Below are 15,721 nucleotides of genomic sequence, written 5' to 3'. Positions count from 1 at the left end.
AAAAAAAAAAAAAAATCTTTAATTTTCTCAGAGCGGCCTCTTTTGCCCCCAGTTCTTTATAACATTCACAGGCAATGCCTCGGTCCCATTCTTTTGTTGTTCTGTTGTTTTGGATTTTTTCACTGGTATCTAATAATGTACAGACCTGCTGTATGTTTCTAGTTCTACAGGAGTCTTGCTTTCAATGTATCAGAACTCATATATATATGTGATGTCTTCTATGGAAATTGTTTAATTAAAGCAGCCTTCTGTATCATCACAGCATTAGAGGATCTCTGGGCATCACTACTACAGAAGAAGCTGCAATGATAAATCCATGTGTTTTCCTTAATTATTCTAGATCACTCTATAAATTGTGTGTGTATAATATTTGCAAAAATTAACATTTCAAGATGATGCAACAATAGTTGCTTTATATACAATGTCAAGATACTTAGCACAAATCTCCATAGATTTGTAGATTAAATCAGCATGAGCCATGTAAGAAGGCTCATTTAAACCTTCCTTAAAAATATGAAAAAGTCCCTCAAGTTCTACTACTGTATTTTTCTAGTGTTTTTATATCACTTTCTGAAATTTCATTGAAGTACAATGTGCATTCAGAAAAGAGCACATATCATAGGAGAATTGAGCACACCTGCAGAACCAGCACTCAAATAAACAGAGCATGACTTCCTGTGTACCCCTTCAGAATCACTATCCCATAAGGATAAACACTGTGCTACCTTCTAACAGCATAGAATAGTTTTACCTGGTATTTGTACGTTATGGAAATGTACTCCTTGGTGTCTTCTTTTTCTCACTCAACATTATTCACATGAAGTTCATCCATATTGTTGAGTGTAGTTATATGTACTATTGCCATGTAATATTGTACTATGTAAATGTATCACAAATATTCTGTTTATTCTACTGTTGCTGGGTATTTGGGAATTTCCAGCTTTAGTTTATTAGAAACCAACATATAGTGCATATCTTTTAATGAACATATATAAGCATATATGTTGAAAATATATCTAGGAGTGTGTAGTTGTATCATAGTATACATAAATGTTCAGCTTTCATAGAAGCTTCCAGTTTTCCCAAGTAGTTGTGTCCATTTTTAACTTTTATTCAGCATACATTTTTTTCAATGATATTCTCAGGGAAAGGAATATTGTTATATCACATTTTATTCGTTGTAGATTTCACAATCATGACTGATGGTTATATAGTAGGGATATGGCCCATTTAAATGAATTGGTCCACCAGACATGGTGGCTCACGCCTGTAATCCCAGTACTTTGGGAGGCCGAGGCAGCAGATCACTTGAGGTCAGGAGTTCAAGATCAGCCTGGCCAACATGGTGAAACCCTGTCTCTACTAAAAATACAAAAATTAGCTGGGTGTGGTGGTGCGTGCCCATAGTCCCAGCTACTCAGGAGGCTAAGGCACGAGCATCGCTTTAACCCAGAAGGCAGAGATGGTAGAGAGCCAAGATGGTGCCACTGCACTCCAGCCTGGGGGACACAAGGAGACCCTGTCTCAAATAAATAAATAATAAATAAATAGGTTTGTCACGTAAAATAGAATGTTTTGATTAATCTACTATAATAAAAAAGTTTTCTCTGAGGAGACTGGAGTAAATACCTGGCCATTAGAGATGTTTGCAGGCTCATTACAAAGAAAGAAATTTACCAAAATCCATATGGGAAAGTCAGGTCAGGCAGTCTCTCAAATGAGTGGTTCAGATGGAAGCTTTTCCAACAACAGTCTTCAAGCAGTCAGCAAGTCTCCATGGAGGGATTCTATGACCAAGAGCCAGGCAATTTGAGATACTGTCTCAACTCCACCAACCTTGTATAAACCTCCTCATTTGAGCCCTTTTTTCCTCACCTACAAAACAGGAATCTTAATTCATACTTTGATTGTGAGGATCCCATAAAAATACTTTGTCTTATGTATGCCAGGTATAATTACATGAAATGGACAGAGTTTACGTTTTACGTCAAAGAGCTACAAACATATTCTTAGATCATGGCATAAATCCTTAGGTGTTTTCCAGCTATACACCTAGAGTACATTTTCCCTGTCTTGTTTTAGTTCTGCTTCTTGTTATCACTATTTCATTTTTAGCATTAGAAGTATTGCATAGCTCAAGGATTTCATTAACTAAATCATTAGCATACCCTGGTGTTCATTAGTTAACTAGTTAGCTTACTAGTTGCATAGTGGATTTTCATTAGTCCTTTGCTTCTCCCTTATCAAATATTGATTAAAGATCAATCTCTGGAATGTATGTTCAGGCTCAAGTTGCTTACCTAACTACTATCTTGGATATTAGCATTTAGCCAGTCAATCATCACTTTTTGTTTTGGATAATATAGTATCTTTCCCTTACCAATTCAAAAATTACATTATATTACACTTTTGGGGCCTTTTGCTTCTTGGTTTGTTGTTTTGAAAAGCAGTTCTGTCCAGGCGCAGTGGTTCATACCTGTAATCCCAGCACTTTGGGAGGCCAAGGCGGGCGGATCACTTGAGGTCAGGAATTTGAGACCAGCCTGGCCAGCATGGTGAAACTCCATCTCTACTAAAAATACAAAAATTAAAAAAAAGGAAATCAGCCAGGCATGGTGGTGGGCACCTGTAGTCCCAGCTACTCTAGAGGCTGAGGCACAAGAATCGCTTGAACCCAGGAGGCAGAGATTGCAATGAACTGAGATTGCACCACTGCACTTCAGCCTGGGCAACAGAGTGAGAGTCCATCTCAAAATAAATAAATAATAAAATAAAATATAAAATAAAATAAAAGCAGTTCTGATGTAGTGCAATATGTTTAACAGTCAGCTGAAAATGCCAAAGTAGCCTTCTTCCTCCTTTGGGTATTTATCAGGGCTAAGTATGAGAGGCAAAAGATCTTAATGTGTAGTAACTTAATCATTTCTCTTTTTATTTTATTCTATCTCCTGCTCTCTTTTTTCTTTTTCATGTCCCCATCTATGCCACATGCAGTGTGTTTGGCGTAGTTACGCAGCTGATGAGAAATCTATTTCCATTGCAACCTGGAAGCCACACTTGAAGGCCTTGCACACCTGCAGCCCTACCAAGTAGGTATCAGTGGGACAGCTGCCACTGTAGTTGAGTCTTTTCAAGTCTGTTAAACAAACCATACCCACACACACAAAAAAGGTGTTAATGTTTGGCTTGTCTTATTCTCTGTTGCTCCTAGAGAGATTCAAACCTATTTAGCAGCAATTCTGGCACAAAACTAAATGGAATCAGTATCATTGCTCACAATCCACAGATTGGGGTTAAAGACTGAAAGAATGTAAACTTTTATAGAGATTTATTTCTACTATTTCATGCTTATTTTCTAATGTCTCATTTCATAAAACCCACCAGCATCCTAAAGGTAAGCACCACAGTTCTTGAAAAACAAGGATTATTTATTTTGCACCCATCGTCTGACCCCAAGAGATGAGTGCTTAGAGAGTAATCATCTTTGTATGTTTAAATCTCTCAAAGCCATTTCTCATCTGGATCCCCTATGGATGGTCCTCAAGCTTTCACTTGCAGATCAAACTCATGTCAGTGACAAAAGAAGAGAAAAATAGGAGTCCTGATAGGATTATAGTTTACAATGAGGCAATGGGACCCAGCAGGTTAAAATTTGGAATTAGCATTCACAATTTTAAAGTAAGATTCCTTTTCTTCACATTTCATTGGCCAAAGTAAATCACCCAGCCATGCCTAAACTCAAAGAAAATGGGGAAGTACAATTTTACCATGTGCCTAAGAAGGAGGCAAGAACCAAGGACATTATGAACAGTCCTAATGATTACCACAGAGACCTGTAATTTAAAGAAAAAAGAAAAGAAAAGAAAAAAGGCCTTAGTCTTGGAGACTTGGAACCCTGGACTCCAGTTCAACTATCACAGAAAATGTTAAATCGTATTCACCACCTAATTAAAGAAGCCCTCATTGAAATGCCAAAGTTGTAAGTCATGAGAAAGGCTTTCTGTGAGTCACTCAGCTTGATTAGCATTGTCTGTTCCTCAGGTTGTTCAAAAGTTATTAAATTCCTCATCTGACTTAGCATTTGAGAGCACTGGCTGTTTTTCTTCATAGCCCAACAAAACCTTAATCCTAGTGGCTTCATGGGATTCAGGACACCTAACTACTGTGACTCAGAAAAAAAACCACCTGTTCTTACTGATCTGGGGGGATATCAGCTGAGGAAACCTCCATGACATTCCCTGGCAGTGCCATCTTCATGGAGGTTTGCGATGCAGCAGAATGCGTACCATTGGGAGGCACCAGATCCATCATTAACTACATTACTTCCCTGTTCTGCCCTTGGCCTCAGTTTTCCCACCCACAAAGAGAAGGACAAGAGTTGGGCAAGATGATTCGTAAGCTCTAATGGGACATGCCTCCTGGTGGGTGGTGTCTAAAATTCTTGTCAGCACCTGGGACAGAGATATTCATAGTAATCCAGGGATTTTAGAGAGGATGGAACCTTAGCATGGATAGAAGCATGGATGCTGTTGAATGCATGCGTGGATTAAAATCCTCTTTTCATTTAGATCTTGAAGTTTCGTTGAACTTTTTATTGAGTTTAAGACCCTTTCAACATTTTGATATTAAAAAACCAAAAATAGAACCTAATTCCTGTGCCATTTATTCCTTGGGAGTATGAACCAAAAACAAGAATTATATAGAAATTGTATTTCTTGTCTTCATGAAGTTTGCTAGGTAAATGTAAAAAGGGAATCTGAGTAGCAAAACCAATAGAGAATTCTCAAGTGACAGAGGAGAGTGGTCTATTATCATATGTGATTATTTGGCTTCCCACTTATTGCAGTTTTTGGATTAAAAGCCATTCTGAAGCCTGGAAAAACTGTTTAATAATGAGTCAGATTCCCCCAGTAAATCAACTATTATTTTATTCACATAAGTTCTTTCTATTCCTCTGATATTTTCCCTGTCTTAAGTGGGGGTGGAGGTGGAGGAGGATTTATGCAAACACCTGTGTTCATTATATCCCACTGTGCCTGTCAATCTTCCCCTCACTTTCCTTTTCCTGCAACCTCATGAACCATGGGGCTCCGCTCCATTGAGTGAAGAACAGTTATTTGTCCAGAATGACACAGCAGTCACTGGTAAAGTTCATGGGAAACTGGATGTCCTAACATCTCTCCCTCCAGTAATGCTTCATTGCTTCAAATTGCAGAGGTTCTTAATCTTTGTTGTTTTTTGTTAAACCAGTGAGAATATGATGGAAATTATGGGGTCTTTCCCAAGAAAGATATTCAATGCACAAGAAAATCAATACGTTGCCTACAATTTTAATGTATTAACAGAGTCCCTGAAGCTAAGTTCAAACTTTCGCTTTACAAAGCAAACTTGCTTTAATCAAGTGACAATAAATTTCAGTGACTTAGAGGGATCTTTTTACATTTAAGTGGCTTACCGAATGGAGAGTGTTGTAGTAAGAAACAGACCACGATTGCTATTTTATTTACATTGTGTATTTTCCTTTAGCATTCAGCCTAAGAACTTCTGATGGGAAAGATCATTTATTCAGTCATGTATGCATTCAACAATTACTCATTGAGCATCTATGATGTGCAAGGCACAGTTCTAGGCACTGAGAATACAGCAGTTGGAGTAAAAAACAAAAAGTTAGAATCTCTGGCCCTGGGAAGTTTGTATTCAAGGGATGCTGGGATAGACAATATAAATAAATAAATAAATATAGGATATGTTAGATGGCATTAAGTGCTAAGGAGAAAAGTAAAAGAAGGAATTTAGGGAGCACCAGAGGCTATAATTTCAAACAGGTGGCCAGGGAGAAGATCAATTTATGAACAATATCATCATCCTCATCAATGTTATTGTTATCATTAAAAAACACCAGCTGTGCAGGGCAGAGATGAATGGGAGGAGGGACACTCAAACCCGCCAGGAATACAACCAGCAGTTCCTTACTCTCTCTTTTCAGGTCTGGTTTGTCTCTTACATACACTTTAGAGGTCTTAGCAGTTCTATTTCAAAGTTTTGTTTTAATAACAGAAGGGTGTATAGAAGTAAGTGCTTTCCTTGATTTTCTCCTCAAAGAGAGTGAAGCCTATGCAAAGGGCAAAACACAGGTAAATATGCTATTTAGGGAATGAGTCAGATATTTTATGAGGCTATGGGGAATTATCAAGCTCCAAGAACACTTTGTGGTACCTTAAGAAGTGAGGATTTGGAGGTTATCTAACCCAAAGCCTTTGATTTACTCATAAGAAAACCAAAACCGGCAAGCAAATGAGGTGCCTGCCCAAAGGCACACAGCTCATTTGCAAAGAGTACAGACCCTACACTGTGGTGCTTGGACCTAAATTTGCTAAAGTGAGTTATTATAAATGCCACCCAACAGTATAGGCTAAAAGAGTTTTGATAAATATTCTATGTACCTTATTTAATCCAAGGAAATTTAGATTTTATACAATACAAAAAAAAAAAGTCTGCCTCAGCAAGTGACTGAGATACAATTCGTTGATGAATGTAGATTTAGAAACCTAAGTCTGCCAGAAGCACAGAGAGCAGTTATGTCGTAACTAGCAACATTCTAAGAGCCCCTGCTAATGCTGGTTAGATCAGAACCACTTTTTCTTAGCCATGGATAGCTTTGGCTACTGAAAAGTTTATTGTTTTTGGTTCTATGTGGGCAGTCTTGACTTCGCCAAGTAAATGTGCTAGCTCAGGTCTGTATCATAAAGAACATATGTTAGCAAGTTGAGTACATTTATTATAAAGAACATTGCTTTTGTGGATCTTGCATGAAAAGAGCTACTTAAGGTACTTGATTCCCCAATCTCCAATTTGGCCATTATCAAGTGTTATAAATATATTCACTGGTTTATCATCATTTCTCTTCTGCCTGCACGCACCTGAAGGAAAGAACAAGGGGAAGCATCAAGCAGGTTTGTGACTTCTCTTTTGCTACATGTTTGTTTATAAATCTGATACCTACCAGATGTTTTAAATGTGTCTCATGTGAATAAAATCGATCAACAAATACAAGATGATTAAAAGTGACCTTTCACAAGATTGCCTGCAAAGGTTGCTATTTTATTGATTTCCCCCCTTATTATCAAAGTGTCTTTCCCTAACTCACTCCCTGCTTTTTCAAAATCTGTAGGGCATAGACCATTTGGAGTGGGGGAGGAGGGAAATTGATCTTGGATTAGTCCTTGCTGTCATTTTCCCAGACAGAAGTATTATCAAAGTATTCAAATATGGTAATCTAGAGAATGAAGGAAATGAATTTTTTTCTGAATGTTATAAGTCCAGGCAGCAGTCTAGGATACACTCCCCTTCACTAGGGTGCTTCTTTTGGAGTGAGATATATATATATATACACATACATACATACATACATATCGTCATTTTTTTGATAAGATGAAACCATCTTGCTGTGACAGCTCAAGATCTCCAGCCCACTGAGTGCTGCGGTCTACTCAAGTGACTCAAAAAGAGCCCCACCCCCATCTTTTAGGAAGAAGACAGCCCTCCCAAAAATTCCCCAAATTATTTACGATCAGTTTCCCGTGACTTAGATGGAATGCTCCATCAGATTGCAGCAGAGAACTAAACCTAGAGGGAATAGGAGGTGAAAGAAAAATTTCTTGATCTGTGTTAATGAGTACCAGGAAGTAACTACATTTGAGAGCAAAGCCCTGAAAAACAGAGCCAGGTGGAACCCAGCATTAATGATGTGAAGAGTGTCAGAGGCAGAACCAGCAAGGAGAATCCCAGGTGCCTGGAAAGCAAGAAGGGATACATTTTTTTTCCTATCATTGTCACTTTGTTTCCGTAAAGAAAAGAAGGCATCCACCTACCCAGAGTTGGTCCCTAAGTGGAAGCCAGTGTGGGCCCAGGGATTGTTCTTTTAGCTTTGTACTATTATAATAATTACATTAATCATAATATATCCATGCAATACCAAAGCCAGTTTTGAAAGTTCACTTGGTGTGTTAAGGCTCTGGACTATCCATTTTTGCATTATGTTTATATGTAAAGACACACAAATCAAAACATAAATGCATTCGTCTACGATGGGAGATAGGTACAATAGGATATACAACATCAGGCACATGTTCTGCGTAGGTAACCTACCCAAGGGATGGCATTAAAGTCCCTTGTCTTATTTGGTAGCATAGAGTTAGAGCCAAGGGCATTGGATATTCCTTGGTGATATTTCCAGAAAAAAAAAGTAGTTCTTCCCCACCTAAGAAATGTTTTTGACCAAAGAGAGGTTCTAGTCACTAGATTCAGAATAGTCTTTGCCTAGACACTGGGACAGACAAGCTGACCAATTCTAGACCTTTAGTCCATTTTCTAGATTCTATACAGAGCTCACCATCCTTCTGTTGTGACAATTTTACTTGAAAAAAGTTACACAAAATAAATCATAGCCATTTTAAGCTAGCTTATAGCTGCTTTGGTGATAATTTTAAAGCTTTCATTGTCTCAGGAGCTATCCATTTACTAATTATCTCAAAGGGTCACCTGCCCCCAAATCCAAAGGACAGAGATCATCTTTAATACAAATTCCAGAGCTTCCTGAGAGTGCAATCACCCATCTTAGTTTCATCCTCCGAAACGGAGCTGTTAACAACTAAAAGAGAAGTTTGTAAATGACATGGAGGTGCTTGAACAAGTGTAAACTCTATGGAAATTCTCAGTGAGGATACAATGATATTGTACTGTTTTTCAATGTTAGCATAGCAGAAAACAAAGACAAAATTAAAGTGTCACTTTTGAGCTTCTGCTCACCAGTCCAAAAACGAGCTTCCTACTCATTTGTCACAATTCAAAAAAACTACCAACCAAATTTTCCACATTTATGATGTTCGCATATACCTACAACATTTACTCTCTGCATACAGCAGACTGAGGTTGTCACAGAAAACTCACCCCTAGGTTTAAATATGTACAAAACCACTGAAGTCGGTTGATGACTTAGAGAATCACACACGGAAATTTCTTGCTTCTCTGTGGTCATTGAACATTTGGCAAAAACAACCTTGAAATAAGTCCTGTACTATTACTTAAGTTAGATTCCTTACTTAATGTCTTATATTTCATACACTTAGGTCTCTTATCTTCCAACTAGCTGTCATACCACCCTGTGTAAAGCTATGACAGAATGTGCTCAAGAAATAATTCTTGGATAGAGTAATAAAATGGCCCTGACTTCAAGTAGTTTGTGGGAAGAGATAAAACACCAACAAAAAATTGGAAGAGAGGAGAAATATTAAAAGAGAAATAAAAAATTAAAAACATTGCAATAATCTGAGGAAAGTAAGTTAAAGTCCCATTTAATATTATGTAAACTTTCACCTTGTTGTGCTCCATACACAGAATTTATAATCCTGCATAATGAATGCAGAAAGGCTATTGTAATAACAATAGCAACAGTACTGTCTTAGAAAGTAACAAAGTTGTCTTTACCCAAGCAAAATATGCACAAAGTAAAATGCATTTATAATGAGAATTCTTCCTTAGAGAAGAGTAGATCTGGGTCCAGAGTATTGTTAATTAATGTTTGACCCCATTTCAAAGGAAATTTGAACTAATTGACACCATCCAACTGCAGAGTCATTTACTGCCTTTGGGACCACTGAGTTATTGATGGTGGTTCAGATAGGCAGAGTAGACAAGCTTTGGCTCAAGCAGGAGCTAACGTTTTCATCTTTTAGCTCAGAGCTTAGAATCTCCTAAGTCCTTCCTCATGGGGTTTTCTTTGTGTTACAAACTGAGAGTAACCCAAATGTAGATGAGTTCAACACAGCAGCCAACATCCGCCTCTGGGTGCCTGACACTCTCACCTTGACTGTAGACTGGGCCATACACAGAGAGGCTTTTCTTTCTGCAAAATTGATTAAGATGTCAAACACATTTATAGAACCCTTAGTTAACTATATTCCTGGCTTTGGAATGTTCTTGTTAAAAAGGGATTTTGTTTTTCTACACTAACCTAACTGACGTTAGGGTATGTTTAAACAAAATTTGCCTACGATGTCTTGGGCTAAGGAAAAATGTCACGTTGTTTGTGACAGATCCAAAAATTTTCTTCAGAAACACAATGGCCAGGCACAGTAGCTCACGCCTATATAGAATCCCAGCACTTTGGAAGGCCAAGGAGAGTGGATCACCTGAGGTCAGGAGTTCGAGACCAGCCTGGCCAACATGTTGTGAAACCCTGTCTCTATTTTTTAAATGCAAAAATTAGTTGGGCGTGGTACTGTATGTCTATAGTCCCAGCTACTTGGGAAGCTGAGGTAGGAGAATCACTTGAACCTGGGAGGCAGAAGTTTCAGTGAGCTGAGATCACACCACTGCACTCCAGCCTGGACGACAGAGCAAGACTCCATCTCAAAATAAAAAATTTTAAAAAAAAATGCAGGCCATCATTCTGAAGAAGAGTTTTTTAAATATAGCTCAACTGAGCAATAGTGAAAATACTGTTTCATCGGTTCTCTTTGGTACAGTCAGGTACAAATTACTGTTAGTCTCAACTGAACCTGCTGTTTTTTCCTCTACTCCAATCATAAAATACTTCTTTAGCATCATTTAATCACTCATTTCTTTTCCTCTGAATTCCCACTAAAACAGTACTAATCTCATATATGTGGTGGTAAATGTGTTTATTGATTTCATTCTATTAAAAAATTAGTTGGAAAAGTTGTTTTTTTAAACGGGATAGGTTTTTTTTCTGTTTAGACATAAATTGTCATTTTTCAGAGAACTGAATTTACCTGTGGACCCATCGGGCCAGAATAAGCCAATATTCTCACCTTGAGGTTTTATGTTGTTCTCCCTTCCTCCTTGACCAGATTATCAAATAGTAGTTGGTTAGTCATCACTTTGATACAAAAAGGCTTTTCCTTCTATCTATCTAAGTTTTATTGCTACAAAAACAGATTATACTATCTGAGGTTTCGAGATTATCTATACATCTTGCTGCCTCTAGTTACTCTGTCTTCTTAATCAACAATGGTTGCCTATATGCCTGCTTGATACTTAAGCTTCCTTAATGGCAATTTTAAAAGCATTACTAGAACCCTTTCAGATTTCTTAGACAGTTAACAAAAGTTGCTTTACCAGGTAAAGTCTCAACTGTGAGACTGTTGTAAAGATGCATGTCTTAAACGTTAAGGCACAAATGATATTTTTGTATGACATTACACTCTTGTGCTGTGAGCCACTGAGTGCTTTTCCTGAACCACTCTTGTGTGGTTGGCTTTTGGGGGTGGGTTCTGAGGCTGTGTGTGGCTCTTGGAGAGAACTCTAGAACCCTGGTGGAAGACTGTGTGCTCTTATATTTCTTCTGCATTTATTTTCCATTATTTCAATTTTCTTTCTTCTGTGTGCAATGAATGATCTGCATGTGTTGTTAAACTAAACTCAGTAAGACTAGACTTTGTTTTTTTTCCAACATAGTCAACTTGTATCCTTATTGGCAAAATGTTCCATTGTTTCAAAAACAATCTTTCCAAAATGGTCTCTCCTTCTGTTCACATTTATTGATAGAGGAAATGGATTTAGTCTTCTAACAACACATCATAGGACTTAAAATAAGAAACGTTCTTTTCTTTCTTTCTTACAAACCAGCAATCTAGAATCTTTTCTTCTGTTTTGTTGAACATATATTCTTTCTGACAATTGGTTACCTACATCAACTATAAATGCAGATGTTTCACACAAACCAAGAACTTATGTTTTTAAATTTCAACAATTAATGTTATGAATTTATCGATTTCTGTAAATATTTATTCTTTGAAGTTCTAAAATATGTTATTACTCAATCATGTATACTATGTTTTATTGATATCTATTACAGGGGTAGCTATATTCTAAAGAATGTATTCTTACATGCTAACACAGAGACTATCATCATTTGTATGTAATGCCTAGTTCAAATTCAATTTATCAACCTAACCGTTAAGATCACTGGATATCTTTCAAGCAGCACAATTAAGCAACATAGTACTCTCTGCTTAGTCTGTGTACTTTTATATTAAAAATAATAAAGCCAAATGGCTTTGTTTTTATAAAAGAAAGAATCCCTAAGCACTTTCCTATTCGTGAAATGCTTAGTAATGTGCTGCTCTATTTCCCTCACTCCTAGTAAGTTCTGTAGTAATAAGCAGAAGCTCTTCAGAATGTACACCTCACGGAAGCAGAGGTACCCAGCATCCGGGCTATTGACATGAGATTTGAGAATGCCAACTAACCTCAGGTGCATGACCAGGTTACACCGCCACCCCACCTGAGCCCTGTTCAGAGACTCACTCGTTCTAGGGACTTCTTGAATGAGATTTTCAACCCGCTTGTAATTTTCCTTGTTGCCTGTTGCCTGCTTTGATACTCTCCACCGCTGGGACAAATAGTCGGCGTCCCGCGTAGAACTGGCAGTCAGCCCTTTGGCGCCTCCTTGTGGTTGGACAACTGCTGAGCTGCTGCACGCACTGAATTGTTATGGCTCAGTTGCCATATTGTGCCTGAGGCGAGAATTTGTAGAATGCTTATCCCATGAAGGGCTAAAACCCTAATTAAGTATAACAATAACTACAGCCTTCTAAGTCCCAGAGGATTACTGTGGGGTTATGATGATGCCACACAGTTCCCTGGCAGGGAACAGCTGGTAGTAGACTGCATGCTAGGCCATTTGAATAACCTGTACATCTGATTCCCAGAGACGGGAGAATTCTCTCTTGCAGGGTGACAGTGCAGGCTCTGCTGAGCATGGTCCTCAACTGTAAATGTGGGGCTGTACACTAAGAGAGATGCTCCAATCAGTGACCACAGCAATTTTTTGTTACTTTCTGCAAAGCAAGATCTCCTTGTTAGTCTCCTGGGGATAATCCTTGGCATTCTTCCTAAAAGTACTGTTACATAAATCTTCTTCAAAAATCATATTCATAGATGTCACCCAAAAAACCAGGAAAATAATGAAAACTTCAGTGTACCAGTGAAGAGTCTATATTTTTAATCAATTCAATGTGTGTTTTCAGTAACAGTCACCTAATCAGCTTAATACTCATGTAATCAAGACGCTCTGTTGATTTTCAAAGGGAAACAAAGTAGAAAAATAATAAAGTGAGCTTTTTGTAAGAGGACACAAGAACAGATCTTTGCCTTGGAAAAGAAAATTTTGCCTGGTTAAAAAGTTCTTGATTAGAATCTTATTCTTAACTTTCATATAATTATGTCAAAAGAGAAAGTGAAAACATTACATTTTTTCTAATTTAGCATGTAATATGCCGAGTTTATTTTTAAATAATCCTCTGAAATCTTTAAAATAAAAGACATTAGCAAATATCCATGTAGTTGAGAAGAACAAAAGGGAAATGTTACTTAGAATTTATTTTTGTCAACTTTAAATGTTTTAAATGGTACTAAGATTTAGAGAATATTATTCCTACTTTCCAATTTATTCATAAGGTAATATCAAAATGTTTCGTAGAGGCAATTTTTAAAAATATTTTTATAGGAATGATTTTTAAAATACATTTATTATAAATAAATCGTGGTGTATTTAATGCTAATACTTTCATTTTGAATGTTTTTACTTTTTTAATAATTGAATTTTTTTAATTTTTCATATTAAATGTTTTTATGATGTCTTATCCATTTCTTTATTTAGTTGGCATAGAAAAGAGATATATCTTGAAAGTCTGAGAAAATAATTTTTCTCAAAAGCCAACCTTTTATAGTAATTAGCATCTGTTAGTTCCAGAAAAGGTAATAGATAAAATCGAATATAGTGAGGACCAATTGTAATGATACCTATGTCAACTTGAGCTATTCATTAATCTAAATAAAGGTGCAGAAGTGAGCATATGCTTCCTGAACTAGATCATTGTAAATTTAAATTATGGAACAGATGTGTTGAAACTAAAAAGAGATTTGAAACTTTTACAATTTAAAAAAAAAAAAAAAGCTTGAGAAAAGTAGACATTTTTGGGCACTATCCCTTTGACAGATTTGTTTAAATAATTGAAGGCTTTGGGATGACATGGAAAACCTAGCCTGAGAATTAAAAGATGCAGATTTATGATGTTATTGTTGCTCTTGTTTAATGTAATCTATCATTTAATCACACATGTGTCAAGTACAGATAAACCCTTCCACTGTTGGGATTGTCGTAAAGAACACTTGAACCCACCTAACCTCATCACCAGACTGCCCCGCCTGTTCTTTGCATGTGCCTTCAGCAAGTCATGCTGGACTTAGCTGTGTCTGCATTTCAGAGGGGAGCTGTCAGTTGCATGGTCAACTTGTTTATTGTTTCCAGAACTCCCTGACCACCAGATCATGATTTGATTTGTTTTCATGTAAACACACATAAAACGTGGTGCCCTTTTAGAATATCGTTTGTTAAGCAACTAGGCATGGAAAAATAAATGTTACTGTTTCTTGTTAGCTACAAAACACATATCCACTAAACACATTTGCTGTTGGCATGCTGCAGTTGGGGACAGTGGACATTGCGGTAAGTGGAAAAAACAAGGCCTCCACTTCGTCTCAAATAAGCCTTATCCATGAGAACGCTGCTTTCATACCCCACAAAGGCCGCGGCATGACTCAGAGTAGCTGCTCTGAGAGACTTCCCTCAGACCCGTTGCCCATGATTTCTTCAGGCCCTGCAGAGTCTTGGGCCTCTCACATTGATGACAGTATCACCTTCTAATGAATGGCATAATTACACTATAAAGGAAACAAGAAAAAAAAAAAAACCAGAATGGGTACACAAAGCTTCTTACAGTTCATCTGATTTCCATAAGAATCCCTCAGCTGTGTTGCTATGTTTATCTCCATGTTAGAGATGAGGACCCTAGCCCCCATGTCTCTAATCCCAACCTGCCCTTCCTAGCACATCACAGCATATCTCTTGATTAGGAATGTGTGAAGATGCACTTTGGATTTTATGATTGTTGTTAATGCTTCTTTTATCAGCCCACAACAATTCAATCTTAGCCAGCATCAGAGAACTGAATGCCTGAACAAATATAATTTACCAGTAGCTGCCACAGCAAATCAATAACCTGTTAACTAGCAGGAAATTGTGTTAGTGAACATAACATCTCATTCTGTTCATCAGTCATCACATTCATTATATGTTGGGGCTGTTCTATCTTGTGTGGTTTTCATCTCACAAGAATGAATGTAAGCATAAAAGAAATCTAATGTTAAGTGTTGTATGTTTAATACTATGTATGTGGTGCTACCAACTGCTATGAGATTGCATGAATTTATGGATATCATAATCTTGCCTGGAATACAAAATGCATGCCAAATGTAGGTATATATGTAACTGTCATCCCTGTTTACCTGTAGAAATGTCTAGAAATTACAAAGAGATATGCTCCCAAACAAAATATAATTTTTTTAATCTCTGAAGTTGAGGTTAAAGCTAAAATTACCCAACTGTTTTTCAAGTGAATTCCAAAACAGTTCTTGGTTCTCTACGGTGTAATTGTGTACAAACTGCTGTATGACCTCAGTCCTTTCTACAATGAATCCAAGAAGGATGTATGTACCTGTAGAATGAGATTGATCTCAAACGAATGCAAATATAGAGATTAGATAAAGCTCAAATCTTAAATAAGGGAAAAATAATTGCTATGCTCCTACATGCTGAAAACATCTTGTCTATTGAAATATATGACCACATGAGCTT

General features: G+C 37.2%; 1 protein-coding gene across 1 annotated transcript in view; it reads left to right on the top strand.

Annotated features, from left to right (window-relative positions):
- The window catches only part of KCNQ5 (potassium voltage-gated channel subfamily Q member 5), a 579,251-nt gene that overhangs the window by 493,786 nt on the left and 69,744 nt on the right, over positions 1-15,721 (top strand). The window contains exon 8 of the mRNA XM_031935624.1: positions 2,995-3,089. Coding sequence (XP_031791484.1) covers positions 2,995-3,089 — 95 coding nt within the window. The remainder of the gene's footprint in view (positions 1-2,994; positions 3,090-15,721) is intronic.

The sequence above is a fragment of the Piliocolobus tephrosceles genome, chromosome 5 (genome assembly GCF_002776525.5).
Source record: "Piliocolobus tephrosceles isolate RC106 chromosome 5, ASM277652v3, whole genome shotgun sequence".
NCBI classification, from domain to species: domain Eukaryota; kingdom Metazoa; phylum Chordata; class Mammalia; order Primates; family Cercopithecidae; genus Piliocolobus; species Piliocolobus tephrosceles.
This window is presented reverse-complemented; position numbering and strand designations above follow the sequence as displayed.